Below are 16,755 nucleotides of genomic sequence, written 5' to 3'. Positions count from 1 at the left end.
TATTGCTTGAAAATAGGAAAAATAAACAATCCCTAAACACAAACTTAAACATATGAATAACACATCTTTTTCACCTAATTTGCTCATTCTTAATCTCCGTGCCGAAAAGCAACGTGCCATGAATAGCGGGACGGAGGGAGTACTATATTGCTTAAACATTATTTAATTATTTAAAGGAAATACTAATAAACAAGATCACCGCTTTCGACCCTCTTGGAAATTTAAAGGTGTCATATTTGTGTTCAGTTTTGATTTCAATTTATTATGGATCAGGCATTAAATTGTTTTGTGGTTTGTTTATAAAAAAGAAAAAATAGGGGAGGACCTACTGCTTGGCGGAGAAGCAATATATCAAATAGTGACTTTTATGGATTGAGTGATTAACCTTGTAGGAATAGGTTCTCTAAATTTTGTTTCATTCGGTCATAGCTAACAATCATGAAAGCGGTGATCTTGTTTTAATTAAATCTTGGAAAGGATTTTGATTTGTACTCGTGTGTGTGTGTGTGCGTGTGCTATCGCCGGATTCAAAATAGGAGAAAAAAAATAAAAATAAATAAACGTATTTAGCAGACGGTTGTAACTTACCCGAAGAAAATTACTTGAAAAGAATGGTTAGTTTAACCCAAATGGTTAGTTTAACCCAAATTTTCAAAATGCAGGCAATGGTTGAGGGAGACGTGAGAAGAGAACAATTAAAGGCGTTTTGAATTTTTTTGTGAATGCGGTAAAAGAGAAATACATAACGTGTTGGAAATATATTTACGTGATTTACGGGTATGCAGCTATAACCCTAATAGAATCCTAGTTCTTCTTTAATTCTATTTAATAAAATAAGCTAATATCTATTTATCACAAATATAACAAAATTAAAAGAATACTATGAATTTAAAATCGAGAATTTAACAAACTTTATTTCTTCTATTAAGTTATATTTACTACAAAAATTCTAGAATCCAAAATATATATCAATTTCTCTTTTAACTAGGTGCAACTACGGACTCCCTCAAGTCCAAGATATAAAATCAAGCATGACAAAATCATATTTTAAAGGGTTAATTGCATCAAAATACCTGACATTTTCCCAAAATTTGGTTTTTTGACAAAATTTTTAATTGTAGCAAAAATTTTAGCTACGTTTCAATTTATTGCAATGTCCGTCCCGCGTATATTTCCGGCCAATTTATTTTAGCTACGTTTCAATTTATTGCAATGGATTTGAGATGACAATGTTTCATTACCCGACACGACATGCCACCTAAGCTTTACGGAGGTCCATCTCAGCATGGATTTGGCCGAAAATATACGCGGGACGGACATTGCAATAAATTGAAACGTAGCTAAAATTTTTGCTACAATTAAAAAGTTTGTCAAAAATCAAATTTTGGGAAAAAGTCGGGTATTTTGATGCAATTAACCCTATTTTAAATCACAAAAAAAAATTAAATACAAGTAAAAAGCGGGGTGTTACATTATTTTTTATACTCCTACATTTTTAGGAGACAGTTCAATTTAAAAGAATAACTTAAATAGATAAAAATAGTTTATATTTATAAAGGTAGATTGGAACTTTAGGCTCTATTACAAAAACTTAAACTATGCAACATAATTAATTAATTTGATAAATGCTCAAAACATAAATAAAAATAAAATATTCAACTATAAAATAACTTATCGAGTTAAGTAAGGAGCATTTGATTCATCACTAATCGTGGATTTGGGTTCCCCACTGGCAAATCAGTAGTGAGGATGGCTAGTGGTATATTTCGGCTCCTTTCTGTATTTTCTTGCAAATATATACATCCTTCGATCTTTATTTTCTAAATATTTTTATTTTTGTACACTACTTCATCATAATTTTTTTATTTTTTATTTTTTATCTTTATTTTTCATAAAATAGGATCCCTTTTTCACTTGTAATATATTTTTATTTAATATTTCTTAAAATTCGTGCCACTCACAAATGTTTATATTTTTATGAGACGCAGGGAGTATTATATTATACTATTATCCAACAAAATTTATTCAAAAAATATATTTAAAATTATATAAATATGCTCAAATCCACATAATATAGAAATTCATAATATACTAATAATGATAAATTTAATAGGAGTGTGTTTTTTTAAATTTAGTTTTTTAGAGCACTCCCAGCAGATCACTTAAATGCATCACTAACTCTAAATTTAGGCTAAAATAATTGAAAATGAGATAAAAAAAAATGCATCCAGCAGATCCCCTAAATTGGATGGGGCCCACAAAAAAATTTACACCTATCTAAATTCAATCTTAAATTTACACCCACCCTAAATTTATTTTAAGCTTATAATTAGTAGGGCCCACACATAATTATTGTTTTTATGTAGAAAATAATTATTGTTTTTATGTAGAAAATAGGAGATCTTGTATATGCATTTATAAAATTGAGATCCTAAAATTAAATAGAAAAGCTTTAGGGAGAAATATAGGAGCATAATTTTTGCTCTTACTCCTCTAAAAAAAAAATTGGATTCTTACTTGATTTTAGTAGAAATCATAGCCGCCCTCTTATTGGTGTAGTAGCCATTCGTAGACCCTCTGTCTGCAAATTGCCCGTAGCCGTTCACCCTTTCTCTTAAATTCTCTCTTTATTTTATGTAGTTGTCACTAGAGTTAGCAAAACGGGCGGCCCGATCGAATTCGGTCCGACCCGGCCCAGCAGGCTTTTGAGATTGACCGGGCCAGGCCGATTCGGATTCGATCGGGCTGCCAATTTTCAGGTCTAGCCCAGCCTCAACCGAGCTACCAGACGGTCGGGCTAAACCCGTCCAATGATTTTTTTTTCATTAAATCATGCTTTTATTTTTACAAAAAATTAAATAAATTAAAATAAATTCAAATAATAATTATAAACAAAATAGACTGGAAGCTACAATTGCATAAAAGATATAGCAAATAATAATCATGAAAGCATAAAAATAGGAAACAAAGGTTGAATTATGACGTACATCTGTTGGGCAGCAACTCAAAACCAGAAACTCATATTTTTTAAGATATTAAAATGTTTCAAAATGACTTAATGACTTAAGATGAAAAAGCAAAAAAAACACACGGCCAAATTAACAGAAAGAAAAGTGTTCACAAACTAACTTGTTTGTTAGATTCTTGAAATATATTTTTGGTTCTGCTCACAAAAGAAATCAAAAACTAACTTATTTATCCAGATTTTAGACACGAATATTCGACATTTTCATACCAAATGTAGAGCTTCGCCGGTCGACGGCAGGCTTTCGGTGGACGCCTGATCGGCGGTAGATTTCAGATGGTTAGCGGCAGATTTCATTTGGTAGCAGGCTGGAGCGTCGCAAGCTTGTAGCCAAGGCGGCAGATACGCACAGTAGGGTTTCAACTCTTAACTTTTAAAAACAAAATAGAATACTTAATTAAAATTAGATTAATAAAAATAAAATTTAAAAATAAATCGGGCGGGCTATTTAGCCCGAAAACCCCAGGCTTTTTAGCATCGGAGCTCGATTAGCCCGGCTTTTAAGGCCCTAAACACAGGCAGGCCGGGCCAACCTCGTCAGGCCGGATCGATTTTGCCAGTTCTAGTCGTCACCCTCTCTCTTTGAGAATTGTGTAGCCGTCCACCCTCTTCCCACAATTTAATTTAAAATTAATGTAATATTCCTTGCCTATATTTGTGTAATCCCTATCTTTCTCATTCACTCTCGACTAACGTGTTCTTCAAAAGAGAGAAACGCTAATGGGTTGTGGGAATAACTAACGAGGCAAATTTGTCTTGTTTCAAGAATTAAATTAAAAAAATAATAGATTCTTTATCATTTATGCTAAGAAATGACCAAAAAAATACACTTATATAATAATTTTTATAAATATGAATATTTTCCATATATAAAATGGTCGCACTTTTCCTCGTATTTGTGATTTTTGGCATGATTTTGCTTGGGATGACATTCACTTGTATGAGTTATATGATTTACATGATATTCCTGTTGATTTGATTGACTCTCTGAGCCGGACGCCGATTGTGATGGGGACAGTGGATGTGATGCGTTAGGATATGACCAACCACGGTGAGTTCCCGATCTCCTCTCCTGGGATCTTGTCCGGAGACGGCTGCCCTCGCAAACTTTGTTTGCTGATATTTGGAGTGATTGCCTTACTCCCACCATTTTCTGTCTTCCTGTGACGTCTGTTTTTTGATCGTCTTCATATTGATTATCGTCTCCAGTTGCGGGGCATTTTCCCTGCTTCCATGTATTTTTGTTGTGTGTCTCCTCAATCTAAGTCGTGTCTACATGTGTTCCTGTGGAGTGAGGCTGCTTGGATTGTGTGGGCTCATTTTGACTCTTGGTTCCCTTCTGTGCACACACCTCTCCACACGAGCACCGATATTGCACGTAGATTAGGTCACTGACGGCGCGCCTTCCCTAGGGAGGGCAAGCGCCACATTTCATTTTTAATTCCTTGTTTGATTATGTGGTTCATTTTGGACGAAAATGAATAGTCGTAAGAGCATTCATATAGCAACCAAATAAGGCTCGGGTCGATCCGGGAAAGGTAGCGCACCGTGGCGGTGCGTCCCCGGGCCTTAGCTTGGTACCAGTGCTTGTGGGGGAGAAAGTGAATTTCGTGCGCTATTAAAAAAAACTGAATTTCAAAATCGGAATGGCTTGAATGAGAGAGGCGGATATCAACGCAAGGAAGAAGATGATTCTATTGCCCTATTTTTTCAATTTTTATGGGCTTTGTATTGGGCTTTATTGCCACTTTTTTTATTTTGGGCTATCTTTAGTTATTTAATTTTTTCAATTTTTCCAATTATTTGATCAATTTTTGTTATCTAAGTTTTAATATAATTCTTTAGTTTAAGGGGAAATAGCACCAAAATCCTTGCGGTTTCGCGAAATTCGCATATTTCCCTTGACCCTCAAAAGATAGTGATAAAATCCTTGAACTTAATCTCGATTCTTATTTTTCCCTTAAATTTGATCGGCCCTTAAAATTATGATGACATGGTTGTCGGAAATCCACGTAGGATTAAATTTTCGGCGAAACAAAGGACATAGTTTAAGAGATCACGTAAAACGACGTAGTTTTATATCTAATTAGGGGATTTAATGAAATCCAATCGAAAAAATCAGGGCAAACTTAAATTCATAATCAAATTAGGGTTCTTGAGACCAAAAATACCCAATCCATGTCTTCGTCTCCATCATCCCGCCGGAACTTCAGCCATGAGAGTCGAGTAATATGTATCACACTCTGGTACATGCATCATATTTGTGATTCTCTCTCGGTAATCCCTCTCTCTTCTCTTTACAGATCCTCTCTTTTCTCTTCTTCTCCGGCCGCCACAGACACACAAGCTAAAACACCCTCTGAATCTCCCTCTCTGTCCACTCCCATCCGCCCTTGGCTGGGTAGCAGCGACACCGCAGCCGCCGACCCCAACCTCCCTCATCTCTCCCAACTCCGCCCTATGACAGACGACGACACACAACCGCCGACCGCCTTGTTCTCTCAACCAAACCAGACACCCTCAAGAAGAAGCTCAACAAAACGGCGAGAAAACATCATTTTAAGGTAAAGGGAAAAACGAGAATCGCGCCAAACTTCAGGGATTTTGACGCTATTATGTTAGACGCAAAACAACGTCATTTAGCTTCTAATTAATCTACTCAACAAAAGTGTGCCACGTTGGTGACACGTCATTTAATTAATGGCTGAAAAACGTCACTTAAGGGAAAAACGAGAATCAGAGCAACGGTTAAGGATTTTATCACTACCTTTTGAAGGTTAAGAGAAATATGCGAATTTCGCGAAACCACAAGGATTTTGGTGTTATTTCCCCTTATTTTAATTATTGTATTTTTATGTTAATTAATTTAATTTTTCAATTTTAATTTCAATGAAAATTTCAAATTTTAAAATAGAAGTGTATAAATGAAAATGGTGATTTAAAAACCCCCTTAAGCACATTTGCATTGGAGATGGGAGGTGCTAAAGTGGGGACCACCATTTAAACACCCCTTAAGCACCTCCCATTGGAGATGCTCTAAGCATAGACATGTTCCTTTTCGTGCTTCTTACGTGATTTGGTAGGTTTCTCACCATCTTCGACTTTTTGACGCGGCGGGGACTCTCACTGACATTCATTGGCGAGGTTGCGTTCCATCGGTTGATTTCATGCCTCAAGCTTCTCCCGTGAGGATGACCCTTCGCTCCACTATGGTGCGATGGTTCCCTCTAGATTCTCCGTGGGTGAAGCTGAAATAGATGGTTCTTATGATTCCCAGTTGCAGCGTGGAGCCAGTGAAGGTGTGGTTCGTGATCACACGGGAGCCCTTCTTACTATTTTTTGTTTTCCTTGCTCTGTCTCGTCCAGTTTCGAGGCTGAGTTATTTGCCCTGCTTGAGGGTCTTAGACTAGCTGTCACTTTTTCAGATCATATCTGGGTTGAGTTGGATCCTGCAACGATTGTTTTGCTCATGTCGTTGGGATGTTATGGTCATGCTGGTATTCGCCATTGTGTTGCCTCGATTCGTCTGCTTACCCAAAATCGACGGGTCCGTTTTACTTACATCCATCAGGATGACAATCAACCTGCTGATTTTATGGCGCGTCGAGGACATCAGGTTTATGAGTTATCTACTTTCGATTGTCTCTCTGCTCTTCGGTATTTTTCTTGCTCTGGTTAGGATGGACCAACTTGAGTATCCTAACTTCATATTCAGATTCTATGATGATAGGTAGTTTGTTTTGGTTTGTTCCTTCTTTGACGTTGTTTCATTTTCCTTGTTGGGTGTGGCCATTGTTGGGCCCCTCCTTGGATTGTCTCTGGTTTGTCCTTCCTCTATTTTTCCCTGTTGTTTTCTTTGAGTGCTGTAATTTTTGGGCAGCATCATGTATGCGATACTAGTTTATGGTTATTTACATGTTAGAGGTCTGCCTAACTCCTCACCCTTCGGGTGATTTTAAAAAAAAAAATTCTCTTTTTTAAATACTGCTCCAAAAATCTATAAAATTGTTAATTCCCCCTCCCCCAGGCCCCATCATTTGTAGATGGCAAAATTTCTAATTTTTTTAGGGGGGTAAAATTTCTAAATTTGAGGTTCAGTATACCACATTTTATGTCTCACTTTCAATTTTGTTTAATTTCTTATACTCTATGTTCCATTTTGTATCTCACTTTTAATTTAGTTTAATTTTGTGGTTATTAACTAGGGTTTATTCCATCAATTTATGGTATATAACTATTTTTTTATCAATTAATTTCGCCTTTATTAATTAATAATAGATTGATAAATTCAAAGTCATGGTATATACTTTTTAAAAAATTTATTTTTTTAAAATAAAAATTAAATATAATTTGTAGTATTATACTAATAAATTTTATTTTTATAAAAAATATTTTTATAAAAATAAATATAAGCATGAGACACAGTGATACACATAAGATCGGGGCACTGGATTTCATTTCCCATTTGAGGGCTTAATTTGTTTTGTTTTTAGAGTGATTTTGTTGAGAACGCTGCGTTTCTTCCGGAAACGGTGGCGTTCCGTGCACAGCACCTCGTTTTATTTTCATCGAAAGCCGAGTGAGTGACTGCAATTATTGTAGAAGAAGATTACACGTGGAATGCGGTGAAATCAAGTAGAATTTGGTTTTCCCTCAAAATTTCTTAGATATAAACAGTCAAAAATAGTGCTTCCGAGTAAGACTTTCTCCACTTGGTGTTAAGATGCTCGGTGATAAATCGCTAATCCTTCCTAGGTAAGATTTCATATACTGTTCCATTTGCCTCGAATTGCTGTTTGAATTAGGGCGTTCAATTTATTTGAAGAGATTAATTTGGAAGAATGTATCTGTGTGTTCGGATCATGCGGGTAAAGATCGTTTCTGAGGATTTGCTTCATTTCTTTATTCTAATTTGAGCAACTCTATCGTAATCGTGACGGTTTTGTAGTTTTCGGAATTCATTTGGATCAATTGGTGTGTTGATTTTGTTGATTGATTGTAGAAAAAAACCTAAGATGATTGGAAATTTCTGTCTCTAGTTGCTTATTTCCATATGCCAATGTGAGCCTGAAAATTATGTTCGTGGGTTTAAATTTGAGGTGATTACATGGTTAGATTGGCTGTTGCTTTGACAGCTGATTGCTAATTAGTTTCTTTAGCTGGTATTTTTCATTCTGTTGTTTGTTTCGGGCGTTTAATTTTACATATATGGTGCTGATGCATCAGTGTCGAGGTTATTATCAATGTAAGCCTCTTGATATATTGCAAAGTATTTCCATTTGAGATTTTCTTATACACTTTTTGTACATTATTCTTATGTCGGAATCATACAAATTGGCAGGTACGAGCTGTTGAGTATCATTAGGAAACATTCAAAGTCGATTGGACAAACTATATTAGATGAGGAGGAGTCACAAGATGATTTGGAAATGGACCCTAGCTTCTGGCATAACGTCATTGACTCGTATTTTGTTCGCAGTAGGGAGTCCAGGGGGCGTGAGGATGATGATCTTATATTCTTTGTTAGAAAAATGGTAGCATTTACCCCTATAAGTTGCAATCTTCAGTTAATCTTATGGAACAACGGAGGAGCTTAAGTGCATTTATCCTTGTAGAATTTGGAGTCGCAAAGATCCAATGGCGACGCAGAAAGCAACTCTCCTTACTTTGTACGCAGGTGGGCACCTGAGGTAATTGGATAATGATATACATTGTACTAATCATTAAATAACCATTACACGTCTCTTATTCGTATATGTTGGAGAATTAAGTTTTCTTTCTCTTGAGTTGTGTTGTTTGTTGATTTAGAGCAGTATTTTGTGAACCTTCTTTGATATCCATACCATAACATATCATCCATCAAACCTCTCTATACACTATAGACTATTCACTGTTTAATATCTACATGAATGAAAAAGTCGTTACCATTTACCAGGTATTCCCATATTGTTAAAACTGAGTTTGTGTGGATTCTACTGTCATACACACATGTATACGGAACATAGAAGATTATATGTTATGATACTTAACATTCCTTTTTCTGAACTGTTTACAGGTAAATTTTTTATATTGTTGACAATTGACATAATAGTTTCTTGTATGCTAAGTTGAAACAATGTCTTGACGGACAATCTTCTTGTGTTAATTTATAAAGCATATCTTGATGGCTCTATATTGGAATTGTGACATTGTCGACAACAAAAACTTGAGTTTATTTAGAATCTCTTGCATTTTCATGTTACTCTATTTTGGTTCTTCGTTATGATCTTGCAAAAGTGATTATCTTTTGCCTTGTCATGATCATTTAGGAAATCAGATTTCACAAATGCAGGCATCTCTAATCCACCATAAGTTGGATAACTAATGAAGCGCGACCTTCACCTTCTCCTTTTGAATTGCATACTATGAATAATAAATAAAGTTTCACCAAAACTCAAGTCATAAAAATTTCCACGTGTTTTATTCCCTACTTGTGATCAGTGTTTACTAAGCTTTATGAATCTGAGAGTAAGTTGAATACTTTTTCTATATGAAGTTTTGACACGCTTATCTACTTCTATTTTTTATAAAGCATCTTTGCATGGCATGCTGAGATATTTGTTTACTTTCTATTAGATTCAACTCATTCCTTTTCTGTTGCAGTTGGATGAATTAGTTGGTGGGAATTCATTAATTATAGATTGGAGGCGTTCTTTTTATCTGAATTTGATTGCTCATACCTCCTTCAGTGTGACTGTAGCAATTTGCAGGTAAATTCTTATATTTCCATGGTCTACAGAAGTTTCCTTCAAGAAAGTTTGTTAAGACTCATTTTTTATGTTGTTTTTAAAACTCATTGTTATTTCTCCTTTTTGTGGTTGGCAATATTTGCTTTTATTATGTTGATATTGGCTTGTGGGAGGTATTACCATATTAGTCTAAGCATTCATGAGATTTGGAATATTTACGGATGGGACAACACTAAAAACTGATTTTTTTTCTTTGAAACAATCCATTTGCATAACTAGTAAAGACTAATTGTTATTAGTAACTGTTCGAAGTGAGGCTGTGTCTCATTAATATGAAAAATGTTAAAAGAGATATTAAACTTTCAACGCACTTGGAAGCGTAGGGATCCAAGTGCAGGATGCATATAGGCTATTGCTTGTCATGTTTGTTTTGGTTAAAACATGCTAAAGTGTGGGAGTAGTAAAGCATATAGGGTACATCTCATGGTAAAATTTATAAGCTACAAGAGTTCCTTCCATTTTCCAGCTTGAACAACTTAAACTTGCACTTGGGGGAATTGCTTGTGACCCAGTTTTTGTCTTTATTTACTGGATAATGTTACTCTTTATCTTTAAATTTTCAAATGGATTTAGTGTTTTCTTTTCCTTTCTAGTCATCAGGTCATTCGGCAATATCAACAGGGCGAAACTTTGTCTCCTATCTATAAGGTATCAGGCTATCCATGTCTGCTATAAAATCTCCAATGTATAATGTATAATTTGTATGAAAGCGCTTTCCATAAAAGTTAGTTCCCAAAATTGTCCCAAGATTTTGGAGGAGGTGGGGCTTGAGGTATACCCTCTGAGTCCTACCTAGACACTGGTCTGATCAGCCTCCAGAATTATTAAATGGGGCAACTACGCCCCTGACTGACAACTGACACTGTCATGCACGTTAATTGAACGAGTGCATGTTTTCTTACCTAATTCCAATTGATTCCCAGGATGATACAGTGCAATGTGGGTATGTTTGGAATACTCTTGTTGTGGACTTTCTAATAGTACCCTTAATCCGCCAATTGGGTATAGGATGATAGAATAATTGGACGGAGAAATCTCGGTAATGTATGCACGACTTAGACTGAGAATGCTGATGTCGATTCTGACATTAAATGTTGAAATAGGAGGGGTTTAAACTGCAGAGCGTGATCTATCTGCAGTGGTGTTAATTTTCCCGACGGACAGCCCTGTGCTGTACACTCATGTGCTGTAGAATTGAGCCTTGAATCACACCACCATTTTGAGATCAACCATATTGAAACCACAGCCATATGGGCCAGGCTCATGAGTCTGAACCTTCTTTTGATTACATGTCATCTAATGGATGATGAGATTTGAAATTTAAGACACAAACAAACTCTCGCTGCCAAAATTTCTCCATCTAATTACTCCATGGATCAAGAAAGTAAAGAAGTGGGTTGCTGCTTCATTATCTTTTGGCCAACCTTCCTTTTCGCTCTATACTCCACTTTCTTGTTCCTTTAACTCTGCCCCATTTCTATTTGTTTGATTAAGAGAATTTAGTAGACACTTGTGTTTACTTCAATGGATGTTTTATTTTAGTTTAGATTCCAATGGACTTGGAGCTTCAACATTCATGACAATGTTTTGGTTCTTGCTGTTCTGTTATTATAGTATATCAAAATTTGTGTGGCTGTCTTATAAGAACTGGGAACAATTAATATGTCATGTTTAACAGGTTGTGAAGACTGTATATGCATCTCCGAGTCGTATTAATTTTCATTTGGATTCGAGAAAGGCAAGAATTTCTCATACCAAGCTGTATCTCAATTGTCTATTGCTCTTGTTCTTGATTGTTAATTGCATGTGCATTCAGGAAGTAGAAACAACACCTGCGTATCCAGATATCTGTTTTGCAGTAGATGATTTTGATTCCACTTTTGATTCAGTGGTAAGGTTCTCACTTCTCATTAATGATTCTACTTCATGCATCTGTATTGTACTGTATATTTGAGATTTAATCCCAGAAAGTCTAGAGATTTCCAATAAGGTGAGCTGCAGTATTTGTTTTAACTTAACGTTATTTCATGCTCTAATACTTGGTCGTTGTCATTATCAAAAATTCTTTATGTGCTTCTATTTTTCTTTTCATTGGTTATCTGTGGCCAAATGACCATTAGTCCCCAACAAGTTGATATATGCTTTTCATGTCTGCTAGAAGTAGAAAGTCCGACTAACTGTTGCATGTTTAGGAGTATACATTTGGAGGAGAATGCAAGGATTATGCTTTGGATCAAATACTTATGAATTATGCTTAATGCTTAGATCTAATATTTATGACCACTACTACATAAAATCATAGCATACCTGTATCTAACTTTACATGAAACTCCAAGTAATCCTCTAATTCTCTCTGTAGTAACAAGAGATTTCAAAGTAGTATAGTATTAATAAGCATGAACTTATATGAAATATTAATTGCTATATGTGGGACAAAAGCATTACTTTAATAATATAATCATATATATAGGGGTAGGTTCCAGTGAGATTGCTATTTTTCGTAAGATGGTGAGACTAATGAATAAGGCAATATATAGTGTTGAATAACGATATTCAAAATTAGTAAAATTTTCGCTCCCTCCAGGATTCGAACCAAGGTAAAAAATTTACCCCTCCAGATAAATATCAGCCACAGGATACATTAAATCAACACTTACAAATCAATCTAAGATCTCACCACATATAGGGGATCTCATTGGAACGCTCCCCTATGTGTGTGTGTGTGTGTGTGTATGTAATGTTTAATATAGTGTGACTCTAATTTGCTTAAATGATTGGTCAAATTGTTGTTGGCTATTATTACAAACAATTAGTTTGCTGGTGCAGGACTCAGAGTCTCTTTTGCATTATTTGTATCAATCATCACATCAGTGTTCGTTATTTCTTTAAATATTCAGAAAATGGTATAGTACTTTTCAAAGGGAATAAATGATTGTAGGATTCACCTTTTATGTTTTATGTAAATCAGCTTATCCCTTGACTGGGTCAATTTTGCTAATCCTTTATTGGTTCTTGACCCTCATATTGTGGGAGCTGAACTTGTAATACATATTCTGCCTTATCTAATATTTTTAATCCACAGGTCTTGACTGATCCGGACCACTGTTATTGTGTGTTGCTAAATGCTCATGATGGGGCAGCATTTCCACATGAAAGAAAAACAGAGCAAGCTAATTCAGATGTTTCTTCTTCGGAGAATGTTACAAGTCATGGCAAGACAAAGAACTCCAAGGTAGTTTGTTAGAAGATGTGAATAACAGTTTTCTCAAGGATAACGTTACCTCCTCTGACAACTAAGTTTATTTTCCACAGATCACCCTTTTCTCAGGCTTTGTCAGCTACCAAATGGTTCGAGAGGCATATGATGGTAATCTACTTTGATTGATGATACTGAATGCTATGATGTTTTATGTGTACTTATATCTGTTCTCTTTACATATCACCCTTCATTTCCTTAAATTATACTCCGTATTTCTTACTCTGGTTTGCTTGACAGTTTAGTCCCCTCCCCCCGTTCTTCTCCCAACACACACTTCATTTCCTTAAATTAATTTTTGTTTATTCATGAGGCTTGGTTTTCAATTACATTAGATGCTAGAACAGCATGCTTAAGATAGACCTACAGAGCTGTGCTTAATATTTTAGACAATTCAGAGGCTGGCAAGTGAGTTTTGAAGATACAATCCGAGAGGCATTAGTTAATATTAGTTTCAACATACATGTATTACATTGTCAAAATTTGGTGAGTTTCTTCACTATCTTTGCTCTTGTCACTCTGCATCGCAGTACAATGGCATGCTTTTTACTCCCTTGTAGCTGGTTTCAGTTGAAATCTATAGACAAGAGGCATTAGTTAATATTAGTTTCAACATACATGTATTACATTGTCAAAATTTGGTAATATTTCTAGTCCCTAGTCTCGTCTATGATCGATTACTGAACATGATCTTGCTATAAATGTCAGCTCTCATGTTTCAGAAATAGGTTTATAGAAAAAGAAGTAGATAGCAGATATTACAGTATGCATGTTATATACATATATTTAAAGTATCTTCTGATCAACTTATTTGGTTTGCTTAACTTTCCAGCTGGCAGGTCCGGGTTTGGAAGTCTTCTGTCTCTTGGTCATTCCTCTGGCAGAACTGACAGAATATTCATGAAAGGTCCAGGAGGGCGTGGTGAAGTTGAAGTAGCGGTCTCTGGTATCCTAGGTGAGTAAACAAATGCCATAACATCTTATTTAAAAGTTGCAGTATAATTTTTATTTGGTTGAATTGAGAACTCTGTACATGTATCATTTTGCAAAGGAGCTCAGTTGTTATATTCAAACACTTCATCCTATTGGTGCCTCGAGGATAAAAGCAGAGAGGAACCAATCAATTTCTCTTACCCTTATATTTTGGTTAAACTCTAGTTGCAAATTGGACGTATGCATGTCTTTGGACTAGAGAAGAAGTCACTCTGGTAAAATAGTCGACCCCACCTGTTGCACCATGTCCTGCATTTATATTTACTTAGTAGCCCCAAGCATCTTCCTAAGGAGTATAATCTTTTGAAATTGGCTTGGGTTCATGACCTAATGGTTCATCTATAAACATAATCATCTACGCTGAGATGATAAAAGAAGACAAGTATCTTAATTGCTGATTGAACATGGAAGATGCTGATAGTTTAAATGTGTAGCTCCACTAATACAACTTTGGTACCTCAAATACTTGTGCTGCATCCGTTTATAGAGTATAGTTGCGACTTAGTTGGGCTTCCAATCGCACAGATTTTGAATCTGTAGACATGTTCTTATCACTTCAAATACTTGTGCTGCATCCTTTTATAGAGTATAGTTGTGACTTAGTTGGGCTTCCAATCGCACAGATTTTGAATCTGTAGACATGTTCTTATCACTTGGAAGCAAGTTAAAACTTGTTAAAAATTTTGCACGTCTTCCACAGATCAAAGCAAGGTGGATTTAGGTCCTCAATCACCGATTCAGATATCTAAAAAGGGTCTTGGTTTAGGAACTATTGTCCGCAAAGCAGCATCTGTAGCATCAACGGCCGCAAAGCAGGCTTATGCTGCAGCCTCATCCTCTCCAAACTTGGACGGCGAGATGTTGCCCCTCAAGTGCTGTTTGATGTCCATCTCATTGCCGTGGGAGAATATTGTTCATGATCTTCTATTCAAGGTGACTGGTTGACCAAGAGTGAATTATTGTACTATATTTCGCAGTACAATGGAAGATCTGACTTATGTCTCTACATGAAATGCAGGGAAGTCCGGCTGTCAACTTGTAACCGTCGTATCCAGTTTTGAGCTTCCGAGTGGAGAAAAGGTAGTTGTAATGGAAGAGAAATGTGTAAATTACATGTATCTTAGTAAGTTGAATGCTTAGTCTATTTGATTTATGTTTAGTAAAATAATGATTGATTTTGTATGTAGCCAATTTTATATTTGAATTTCTTCGAAAAAACAATTATATTTGACTTTGTTTTGGTCCCCACTTCTCTACGTAAGCAGGTTTCTCCACAATGTTGTGCTTATTCTGGTTTTTGAGCATTTGTCTGCATGAAAAAAACTATACATAGGCTTGTCTTAAGAAACACATACAAACACGAATTATTGAATCTTGTCTGCATGAAAAAAAAAAGGGGCAATTGCCTGTAAATTCCTAACGTTTACACCGAATTGGTTTTTGCACCTTTTTTTATTTTTCTACTTTTAAATACCTAACCTTTCGTTTTTGTCTCGAATTTATCCGGTGATCGGTTTTTTTTTCATGTCAGCGCCGGAATTGACACTGTGGCAGCCGGAATAGATTAGGTGGCAGTCGGAATTGACACCTAAACACAATTATTACATGTGGAAAAACACTTGAAAAAAATAATAAAAGAAATCCACCACCTCATCTTCCCTAACCTCCTCAACTCCCAAACCCTACCTTCCCCTTTCCCCACCCGTCGCCGCCGCCGCCGCCTGCCACCAGGGCGGCACCCGCCGCGCGCCGCCCCTTCCCCATTCCCAAAACTCGTCGGCCTTCCCCCTCCCCAGACCTCGTCAGTCCTCCCCCTCCCCTGATCTCGCCGCCCCCTTCCCCCTCCCCATACCCCGTCAGCCCTCCTCCTCCCCCTCCCCTGATCTCGCCGCCCTCTTCCCCCTCCCAAGACCCCCGTCAGCCCTCCTCCTCCCCACATCTCGAATCTAGCCTCTGAAATCGGCAATTTCATGGCGATTTGGTGAAATCGATCCCTGCACGACAAATTCGCCTTCAAATCCTGACCCACCTCGGCTCTTGGTGAAATCGAGCAGCGATTTCATGGCGATCTCTGGTGTAGGCGAAGGTGGCGAGGGATCTAGGGCACGAATTGTTGCCCTTTGTGCACCGCCGCGATCTGGGATCTAGAGCACGAATTGTTGCCCTTTGTGTGCCGTCTGTGCTTGCGAATGTGGTGAGAATGGTGTGGGGTGGTGCCGGCGGGTTGGAGATTGGGGAGGGGCAGACGAGATCTGGTGATTTTGGGGAAGGGCCGATGGGTCTGGGGATGGGGGAGGGGGTGGCCAACGCCGGCGTGTGGTGGCGGTGGGCGGCGCCGGCGCCGGCGGGTGGGGGGAAGGGATGAGAGGTGAATTAGGTTGGGAAGATGATGAGTTGTAAATTTTTTTCTTCTTTTTTTTTTTAATTTTTTTTACCACATGTAAAAGTTATGTTTAAGTGTCAATTCCGGCTGCCACCTCATCTATTCCGGCTGCCACAGTGTCAATTCCGGCGCCGGCATGAAAAAAAACCGATCACCGGATAAATTCGAGACAAAAACGAAAGGTTAGGTATTTAAAAGTAGAAAAATAAAAAAAGGTGTAAAAACCAATTCGGTGTAAACGTTAGGAATTTACAGGCAATTACCCAAAAAAAAAAACTATACATAGGCTTGTCTTAAGAGACAAAAATTC

At 36.8% G+C, this 16,755-nt stretch overlaps 1 protein-coding gene across 3 annotated transcripts; it reads left to right on the top strand.

Moving 5' to 3' along the window:
• The first annotated feature begins 7,494 nt into the window (after positions 1-7,494).
• On the top strand, positions 7,495-15,306 carry LOC131010692 (uncharacterized). 3 transcript variants are annotated; one of them, XM_057938353.1, is made up of 12 exons: positions 7,495-7,780; positions 8,367-8,559; positions 8,641-8,715; positions 9,668-9,774; positions 10,407-10,461; positions 11,492-11,551; positions 11,630-11,704; positions 12,896-13,045; positions 13,126-13,180; positions 13,902-14,024; positions 14,763-14,995; positions 15,081-15,306. In XM_057938353.1, the coding sequence occupies exons 1-12, from the start codon at positions 7,749-7,751 to the stop codon at positions 15,102-15,104; spliced, it is 1,182 nt and encodes a 393-aa protein (XP_057794336.1). In that variant the 5' UTR covers positions 7,495-7,748; the 3' UTR covers positions 15,105-15,306. The 3 variants fall into 3 exon arrangements, with proteins under 3 accessions (XP_057794336.1, XP_057794338.1, XP_057794339.1); XM_057938355.1 differs by having other exon boundaries at positions 7,548-7,780; positions 14,829-14,995; XM_057938356.1 differs by lacking the exon at positions 7,495-7,780 and adding an exon at positions 7,784-7,893.
• The last annotated feature ends 1,449 nt before the right edge of the window (positions 15,307-16,755 follow it).

The sequence above is a fragment of the Salvia miltiorrhiza genome, chromosome 2, assembly GCF_028751815.1.
Source record: "Salvia miltiorrhiza cultivar Shanhuang (shh) chromosome 2, IMPLAD_Smil_shh, whole genome shotgun sequence".
NCBI classification, from domain to species: Eukaryota; Viridiplantae; Streptophyta; class Magnoliopsida; order Lamiales; family Lamiaceae; genus Salvia; species Salvia miltiorrhiza.
This window is presented reverse-complemented; position numbering and strand designations above follow the sequence as displayed.